At 42.2% G+C, this 9,981-nt stretch overlaps 2 protein-coding genes across 2 annotated transcripts; both read left to right on the top strand.

Moving 5' to 3' along the window:
• The first annotated feature begins 2,418 nt into the window (after positions 1 to 2,418).
• Positions 2,419 to 6,347, top strand: LOC310798973 (thiol S-methyltransferase TMT1A-like). The gene is made up of 2 exons (XM_083661539.1): positions 2,419 to 2,937; positions 3,437 to 6,347. Exons 1-2 carry the CDS (start codon positions 2,440 to 2,442, stop codon positions 3,668 to 3,670), a joined length of 732 nt encoding a protein of 243 aa, XP_083517665.1. The 5' UTR covers positions 2,419 to 2,439; the 3' UTR covers positions 3,671 to 6,347.
• A 752-nt stretch (positions 6,348 to 7,099) lies between these two features.
• Positions 7,100 to 9,719, top strand: LOC310799152 (thiol S-methyltransferase TMT1A-like; the record flags this gene model as incomplete). The annotated part of the gene is made up of 2 exons (XM_083661717.1): positions 7,100 to 7,603; positions 9,483 to 9,719. The coding sequence occupies 2 exons, from the start codon at positions 7,100 to 7,102 to the stop codon at positions 9,717 to 9,719; spliced, it is 741 nt and encodes a 246-aa protein (XP_083517843.1).
• Between the last annotated feature and the right edge of the window lie 262 nt (positions 9,720 to 9,981).

Genomic DNA, 9,981 nt, shown 5'->3' with positions numbered 1-9,981 from the left:
AACACCATGCCTCTACAACCGCATAAGCAACGGACTAATCCCACAGGACGTTCTTTCTGGCATTTCCCTGAAACATAAGTGTCTGTAATGAAAGAATAAAAATATATAAGGAGAACTAAACACCTTTTCTTTTCCAAAAGACAAATAAGTCATGTGTCCTAACTAAAATGCTAATTCTAACAGATACAGTTTAGCATCTGAGGAAGTTAAAAGTTAGAAAAAAACAAGTATATGTGGTTCTTTCATCTGATTTGTACCTGTATGTAAATTCTGTGTCCTTTATAGAACTATAAATGTTCTATAAGGCCTTTTGTATTCTGCTGAAAGAACCTCCCTCCTTTTTGCAAAGGTGAAAGGGTTTTTCATGTGTAACCATTGCCACAAAACCAGTTTCAATATATTACACACTATTCTTTCTGCATGTTGTCGTGGATAAATGAAGTCTACAGCCTTTTAACCTTCAACAACAGGGATGGTTTTTTAGGGATGTTTTTTTTTTACTAGTTGAATATGACCCAGAAATGTCTCCATCTGGTGGGATTCCCAAGAACTGCAACTATAGTAAACCTCAGCCAAGGTGAGAGATCCTTTCAGCATCATGCATACAGACAAATACATTTTGTAGGCGCAACTTTGTTTATAAATGCTATCCAAAATCTTTCCAACTTCATTTCAGTGTTTCAATATTTTGAGCATAGGGAAATATTGACAATTGTGACCCATTACCTTATGCCCAGCCCAACATAGTGTTCTGTAGAGGGGAAACAGAGACATCCGACCTGAAATTAACAGCTATAAAATCTCGTATGTATCAGAGGCAAATATTTAAATGGACCTTGGCATTGTGTATCTCTTCCAATGAGAATTGTTGTAATTGTTTCATCTTAGCGTGAGTGAAACTGTGAAAGTGCAACATGAGTGAGTAATCTGCGTAGATAAGATTGAATTAATTTGGTTACTTTTGGGCATTTCTGCCTTATTAGACAGTATAATGAAAAGTGAGAGGGCATGAAGTATGACATGCAAGAGCTGGACTGCCATTCGTTGTAAGCAGGCTACACAACATGTGCCTCGTCACACTGTCCATAAAACTGTAGCTTGCCATTATAATTCTGAACCCTCACATGAAGTAATATTGGAGATGCCAGAGAGGGTTACGTTGATCATACAATTGTGAGATATCATGTGTGTAGTTCAAGTTCTTGGATGTTCTGCACTCAAAAGGTATGGGTGCTGAACATATTTGTATATCCTACTACTTTCACGTATCTCGAGAAGCCTTCGTCCGATCCACTTCAAACTTGGGGGGTGCACTGCTGGGTACCCCGACAGAGTGCAGTGCCAAACTTCAGCATGAAGTCACACCCAAAAAAGTGTGCCCATGGTGCATCATCTCCAGAGGATCCACCCTAGAAATGAGTGCGTGAGGTATACGCTCATTTCTAGTCCTGACAATTGGGCAACATACAGTACCTCTATAAAGTGAATTATCAAAGAGGATACTTGCTTTGAGCTGTGTTCAATTATATTCATCATATGTTTGTCCATTTGGCATTATTTGTTTTTAATTCAAAGGTCTTCGGCCACCAGAACCCACAAGATACTAATTCCAACCCACATTTAGCAAGGAGTGCCAATAAAATTATGATTTAGACGGTTCTTCACAAGGGTATATAATGTATAGTATTGTTTTCCCTTTCTTTCTCATAGCATTTGAGATTCTAATCTATGCCCATTACTTTGTGAGGCCATTGTGATGCCAGAGTGAGGCTAGGTGCACTGTGTTACATTATGTCAATTATTCAATCCTGCTTAGCACTGTGACTCTACATTTTGCAGCTTTATTATTATTATTACTATTATTATTGTTGTTTTGTTGTTGTTATCATCATCATCATCAGCAGCATCATTATTATTATCATTATTATGATTATTATTATTGTTGTGTGTGCAAAAATATACTCTTATTTGAGTGTTGTGGATTGGTAGAAATTATGCTTTTATTCTGAAAATCCAGACCAGAAGTGTTATTCTTGTTCTGGGTGGGATGTCACAGAGGAGGTCCCCCCGAGCGTGTGCATATGCTTGGCAAGCTCCCACTTTGAACACAAACCTGTCCAGTGTCCAATTTGTAAAGGCTATGCACTCCAGTGAACAGCTTTTATCTATTAAGATACTGAGAAGAACGTTCTCAATGTTATTGAAACAGTTATTGTCATACAGAAACATAATTTGTATTGTATAGCTTCATTTAAATGCTTAGTTTATTAGTTTAATGTGGAAAATAATCATTTTTCAATCGATTCTGTCTGCTCTATAATTGTGCAGATTTGTTCTTTTACTTTGAAAAACCTCACCGGAACTTCTTATATTCGCTAGCACAACACAGCTGGGTAGCTAGTGGTTGAGGGTCAGCTGTACACAAGCGTCGTTGCAAACATGGCTTTCCTGATGAACTTTTTTACTTTTCTGGTCTACGTGCTAACTTTACCCGTTCAACTGATGGAAGCGGTGGGTCTGTACGAAATATACAAGCGTGTCTTTCCGTTTATAATGTGCCGACTATCTGCTGATTACAATAAGAGAATGCACGAGCAGAAGAAGGACCTGTTTAGCAATCTCCCAGAGTTCAACAAACATGGTGGTGGGCCGCTCAATATTTTGGAGATCGGCTGCGGCACGGGCACAAATTTTCGGTACTTCCCGTCCGGATGCAAGGTAACCTGCACCGACCCAAACCCGCATTTCCAGAAATACCTGCTGAAGAGCGTTGCTGACAACGACCATCTCACATTTGAGAGATTTGTGGTCGCATCTGGAGAAGACATGGGGTCAATTGAGGACGAATCTGTGGACGCTGTCGTCACCACACTTGTTCTTTGCACTGTCAAGAACGTCTCCCAAACTCTGCGAGAGGCACACCGTATACTGAGGCCTGTAAGTAGGCTGGCTAGTGAATAGTGTGAATCAGTGCGCATCTATAATCAATCAAATCAATCAGTTTTAGTTCATATTCCGAATGCAACAAAACCATTCAACATTGTATCCACACACAACATTGTATCTATTCCAGATAGTTGGGTAGGTCTTGTAACGGCCCAAAAAAATTAATTATTAACCATAACGTTTATCTGCCCGACCGTAAAGTAATAAAATCAATAATAAATGCCATAATGCAACAAAAATCCAGTAACAGGCTATCGCACACAGACTATTATTACCTTACTGGATAGGTTATTAAATTATTTAGCAAAATTGCCGTTATTATATTAGTATATAGGCAAAAAAAAGGTATTATGTTACCAGTTCAAGATTTTAGTGTGTGTGTGTGCGTGTGCGTTTTATTATGGTGGTCAGTTATTACATTTGAGCTGTTATTATAGGCATACCCAACTACCTGGTTTTGAGATTAGAATTGGTACACACTGTGTTGCAGGGTGGAGCCTTCTACTTCATGGAGCACGTCTTGGCAGATCCCTCCTCTTGGACCTACTTCTTCCAGCATGTTCTCCAGCCTGCGTGGTTCTACTTTGGTCACGGATGTGTCCTCACCCGGGCGACATGGGAAGACCTGGAGGCAGCTGGCTTCTCTGAAATCAAACTAAGGCACATCGAAGCCCCGCTCTTTCTCACGATCAAACCGCACATCATAGGCTATGCTATCAAGTAGATTTCACCAACACCACTAAGCACTAAATGCTCCTCATCTCATATCTGGTATGATTGAACTATAGTGCCAGGGGCGGTTTTAGGATGACACCTTTGGGTGGGCTCAGCCCCCAAACAATCTATATGGTGGACTGCAGACCCCCTAGGGGGTTTTACATTTTAAAATAAAAATTAATCAATCTGGTGCACTTTGAGATCAAAATGAAGAGACTAGATCTATGAAGAAAGCTTAATCAATTTATCAGATTCACTCTTCTTCTTCTGTGTGTGTACTTCTTAGCAGATACAGCTTCTTCTCACATTTCCTCTGTTCTCCACCTCCACACCAAATCAATGAAACAATCTAATAGTGACTTGAGGTTAATGAGGTACCAAAGAAGTTAAAGGAATTAACTTTATAAACTATGGCAACCATGAATAAAGCTAACCTTCACACATAGCAACACTGCAACATGCATATCAGTGGCTATTCTAAACCTAGGCTACGATTTAACACATTACCAAAATGGCTGGCCACTTAGCATTATGCTAGTGTGCATTTGCATATCAACAGACTCATTAACAAACAGCTTAGCACTAGTAGCCTAGTTTACACCTCAGCTCAGTAGCCCCACAATGATGATCACAGGTACCCAATACATTAGATGCAGGGTGCAGTAACTTGGTAGTAGTCTCTTAAAACAGACTGTCTCATCTACATCCGGCGAATGCAGCTATACACAGTCTGTACGTTACACCCCCAGAACATGCAAAAGGAAGTTGGGAAAAAAACCTTCAGACAGGAAAGAAGTTCGACGGAATCCGACCAATCACGACACATGTGTCCACGAAAAATGCGGCATATTGGATTCTGATTGGACTAATGAGCGGAAGACCCTCCTTTCTGCGATTCTGATTGGACTAATGAGCGGAAAACCCGCCTTTCTACTTCCCATTCCGGTTGGTGCATGATTCTCCCCCATGAAGTACAGACGGTATGGCGGAAGCATTTGAAAATTGCGGAAGCCAACTCGTCTGTTCTAAGAGACTAACTTGGTAGTGTCTAGAGTAACTTCCTCTAGACCTAACCATATTTTCAAAATAAAGGTCGTACATTGCATGCATTTCTGATGACCAATACCATTATTATTTTATTACTTTATGGCTTTAAAGCATGAATGAGAGATTAATAGAGGAGGGCCAGCTATTCTTATTTTTGTAAAAAAAAAAAAAATTACCCTCTATCTTCCAGGGTGAGTGACTATCTCAGGGTGGGCTTCAGCCCACTCAAAAAGGGTCTAACAGCCCACCCAAAAAGGGTCTAAAACCGCCCCTGTATAGCGCACACAACATTTTGAGGGGGGCACAAATTTGCACCTTCCTACAAATTTTATTCGAGCCTATTTACAACTAATCACATTCACAAATCCACGCATAGCCGGGAAGCACAGAGAAAGACAAGTGGAAGGGAGGGAAAGTATTGTTATTGTGTGTGTGTGTGTGTGTGAGCGCGCGCGCCAATCTTAAATGTCTGTCTGCTATCTTCCAAAAGGCTGCCCTCACTTATATGGCTGACTGGGTCTCTCTGCCTCAACTGCAATGACGATCAGCTCAGCCATTCATGAAAATGCTCTTCAATATGTTTACAACCTAGTGATTAAGTATGAGTAATAGGCCTATGTTTTATGAAATGTTGAACAAATATTTGCCAGTGAGACAATTTATCTCACATAAAACGAGAGGGCTGAGGGTGTCTGGGTAGTGCAGCGGTAGATTCCCTGCCTACCAACATGAGGGTTGCAGGTTTGAACCCCCATGTTTACCTCCGGCTTGGTCAGGCGTCCATACAGGCACAATTGGCTGTGTCTGCGGGTGGGAAGGTGGATTGGGGTAGTTGTCCTGGTCGCTGCTCTAGTGCCTCATGTGTGTGTGTGTGTGTGTGTGTGTGGGGGGGGGTAGCGTGATCCTCCCACGCACTACGTCCTGCCGGTGAAACCCCTCGCTGTCAGGTGAAAAGAAGCAGCTGGCGAGTGCGTGTCAGAGGAAGCATGTGCTAGTCCACAACTTTCCCCAGATCAGCTGAGGAGGTGACTGGGACAGCAGCGGGAACTGGCCAAGTACGATTCGGGAGAAAATTAAGAAAAAACTTGATGCAAAAAAGAAACTAGAGGGCTGAATCCTTTTCCAGGGTTCTAGACATCTCCATTCCTACGCTCGCATACACTGATGGTGTCAAACTAATTTTAGTCCACGGGCCACATGTGACCCAATTTGGTGTCAAGTGGGCCAGACAATAAAAATCAATAATCAATAACCTACTTAATAACATACTTTTTAAGGGCCTTAATTTTCCCGAAATTGATTGATCAACTTTTAATAATTACCTGTGGATACCCTGTTTTCTATACCTATTTTCATTATGTACATTTTATACCTTCATGTAACTTTAGATCACTTTGTTTTCACTTTGACATCATGATTAACTTAAACTAATAACACACCATGAAAAAATTGAATGAATGTTTTCAGGGCGCTATAGCCTATGAAATGTAGATCTAGACTGGAAAGAATATAAAACTGACATAGCTCACTCTTGACTACTCGCATCCTATATCACGAAGGCTGAGACATGGGGCATCATTACATTATCATGGAGCATTTCACATGTTTTTGTAGATCATAATCAATGAAACTTCCATTTCTGCTGGTTTCCATTAAACATTTGATTGCTATAGCCTACTATACTTGCTTCCACCACATCTTACATTTGTTAATCGTCAACACAAATATTTTGATCTTGTCTCTTTTTCTTCTTCTTTTTACTACATTGCAAAAGTCGCCTATATCATAGCTTCATGGTCCATGTATTTTAGATTTATTTTTTGGTAGCCTAATTCTATTTTCTTTTCAGAATCAGAAGGGCCAGGGGCGTCAAAAAGATGTCAAAATAAGCTACAGATGCTGGTCAGGACTTTTTATAATCATCCTTTTATCCTGATCTCTTATAGCAATCAAATGAAATAATACCCTTTTGGCTGCTGACATCGAGATAGACTTGAGAGAGAGGACACATAGTAGTTAGAGGGGGGGGGGTGCTGGTGCTGAATGATCTCATATGAGTTTAGTGTGTTTTTTTAAACAAAGTGACAGTTTTTCTGTGATACCATATTCGTGTATCCCAAAACTAATTGCAGGGTTTGTATTGTTATTTTTCTGTGGGAGGAAATGATCGGCTGCGATGGGAAGGAGCCCTTTGTGAACATTGGGGAAAATGAAAGGTTTCCTTTTTATATCCCAGTGGCGCCATCGTGTGGGCAAAATGCAACACGGTAGACGGATAACGCTCAGGCTTTAAAGTGTAATCTTTTGATCTTCTAAAGTCGCGTGTCTTTTAAATTGAGCCCCACAAGGCGTTGCACAACGAGGCTAGTAGCTCGGTTGCACAGGGAAAATGAAGTCTTGCCTCATGAAAGTATGCAAAATGCTTTGTTTGGCGTTAACTTTGCCCCTACAAATAATGGAGCTCGTGGGCTTATATGGTATGTACAAACGCTTGTTTCCGTTGCTTGCCTACAACATAACATTTTCATACAACGATAAAATGCACGAAATTAAGAGAGCCCTCTTCCGAAATGTATACAAATTTGCCAACGCCGATGATGGTACGCTACGTCTGCTGGAGATCGGCTGCGGCAGCGGGGCGAACTTCAAGTTCTACCCGGACGGCTGCACGGTGATCTGCACTGATCCCAACCCGCACTTTGACAAATACCTGCAGATGAGCATGGAGGCAAATAAGCACTTGACGTATGAGAAGTTCATAGTTGTCTCTGGAGAGGACATGAAGAAGGAAGTAAGCGACGAATCTGTGGACGTTGTTGTCTGCACTCTAGTCCTCTGCTCTGTCAACAGCGTGCAGCGGGTGCTGGAGGAAGCGCGACGTATTCTCAGAGCGGTGAGTAGTACTGGTATCATGCTGCCTTCAGGTGCTGTATGACATATCCGAATGGGTCGTAATTAAGAGCAGATTAACTGCGTGGGCACTGGGCGACTGGCAATTACCGAGTTGCTCATGGACCCCTAAACGGACACAAATTAGACCCTTGACCCCCCCCCCCCCCACACACACTTTATAGGAGCTTGTCCCAGGGGCCACCATCTGATAAGATTTTAGCTTTTCTGACGACCCTCCAACTTCCCTGGCCCTGTCCAGACCATTCTCCTGGTTGATTGGGTTCACCTGGGCCCGATGTAGGCCCTACTACTCCTTGGGCTTCAGACCATTCAGTCTCACTCCCTCCTCACCGATGCACCTTTTGTTCTGTTCGTTTGTTTAATGTAACTAGTTTGTGTTGTGCTTATTTTTCCCTTTGGTGTAAATACTTCCCTCATACTTTGAGCCGGGTTGTAACATATGAGGGGAGTCATACACCAAAGTAAAAGTTAAAACAATAATTATGAACTAAAACTAAAGGGAAATAACTCGAGAACACAAACTACATTAAACAAAGAGAACTAAAGGTGAGGAGGGAGAGAGACTGAATGGACCCAGGTGCACACAATCAGCCAACACCAACACCAGGCTCCTCCTCTGTAAGACAGGGTGTGAAGGTCGTCACATGCACTCAGATGTTTTATTACAGAAAGTGTATGAAACTCATGACCAAAATAGTCATACATTGTGTCAGTGTGTTGCTTATGGTTGGAATTCTTGTGAAAATAAAGTATCCCCCTTTTTTGCTGGGGGACCCCCTGGAAGCTCCTCAAGTACCCCTGGGGGTCCCCAGACCACACTTTTTTGAGAACCACTTGTTTAGAGACCACGGAAGACTTGTCAATTACTGATGGGTTCAAGCCCACAGGGCTGAGTGCCCATTGCTACCTCCGCCAACAGTTGGCCAAACGAGTTGGCTGGGAGGTTATGTTTTTGACCCTGTTTGTCTGCCTGTCTGTCCGCAAGATATCACAATAAGTTATGAGCAGATTTGCACAAAACTTTGTAGAAAACCAGGTTAAGGGTCAACTTCTTGTTCTTTTTTCCCATAGGCTCCTAAGTGGAGCATAGGGCCACAACCACACTGTGCCAATGATGGACTCCAGCTTTCTGTAGTAAGTAGGTTTTGACAGGGTGGGGTTGCTAGCCCCACACCCAATGGAGGAGCAATGGACCAACTTAGAACGGATCAACTTTCCACACAGCATATGGACCTCCTAGATTACGGCTATTCCCCCAGAGTTTTGAAAATCCAAACCGTTTTGCTGTGGTGCAGAAATTAAATTGACAGCAAAGAAAGTGAGGCATAATTACCCTTGCTGCTAGAGCAACCAAATTTCATAGAGATTTGGGGACAGACGAGACCACATTGGTTGCATTATATAATGTCACTTTCAAGGACTGATCTATTAATTGCACTAATCATCGCAGCACTGGGCACCACTATCCATGAAAGGAAGTTGACGGCAAAAACAAACAAAAAAACAAAACAAAAAATACTAATTGCTAGCTCGTTCAAACATCACAACCTGTGCCAAAAGGAGCACAAAAGTGTGTTAGACCAGATTTGCTCATGCCGAATAGCGCCACCATCAGGACAAATTTCAACATGTCAAACATGTTAAAAACGGACATGTTTAGTTTAATGCTGCTGCTGCTGCTATTGTGAAATGTTAAAATCCCCTTTATCCCATTGATTTCACTCATTTCCTACACAGCTACTGTTGAATGAAACCAAGGGCCCGTTTGGACTCTTGTACTCTTGCAGCAAAGTCACAATCCCTGATGTTATTATTATATATAAACATGAAATGATCCATGTGTGTTGAATCTGTTACAGGGTGGAGCCTTCTACTTCCTGGAGCATGTGGTGTCAGATCCCTCCTCTTGGACATATTTCTTCCAGCATGTGCTGCAGCCCGTGTGGTACTACCTGGGGGACGGCTGTGTGATTACCAGAGCGACATGGAAAGAGCTCGAGGCAGCCGGCTTCTCACAAATTCACCTCCAACACATTGACGCTCCGCAGGTCACTTTCGCAATAAAGCCACACGTCGTGGGATACGCCATTAAGTGAATGTGGGCAGAATGCGCAGTTTAGGATGCACATTTAAGCACTTAGCACAACTCGCAATTGGTGATATTAGCATAATTTACTATGCACATTTTGTGTCTCAAGGCAGGGTAAACACAGGTGTAACCGGTAACATTAATGAGGGCCCCGTCACTGAAACACCTGATCCTATCCACCTTATTTTTGAATGTGGGGGGGGGGGGGGGGGGGGGGTTACACTGGAAGAAGCACCCATATTTCACGTAGGCATCATGGCATCTAGAAA

Source organism: Poromitra crassiceps, assembly GCF_964638095.1.
Source record: "Poromitra crassiceps genome assembly, chromosome: 27".
Classification (NCBI taxonomy): Eukaryota; Metazoa; Chordata; class Actinopteri; order Beryciformes; family Melamphaidae; genus Poromitra; species Poromitra crassiceps.
The sequence above is the reverse complement of the archived record's forward strand: the minus strand, read 5'-3'. Positions and strand labels throughout refer to the sequence as shown.

Bases quoted from the DNA above. Each gene is read 5' to 3' on its own strand.
- LOC310798973 (XM_083661539.1), top strand. From the start codon at position 2,440: ATGGCTTTCCTGATGAACTTTTTTACTTTTCTGGTCTACGTGCTAACT. The intron at 2,938-3,436 runs GTAAGTAGGCTG...ACTGTGTTGCAG, and splicing joins CACACCGTATACTGAGGCCT to GGTGGAGCCTTCTACTTCAT.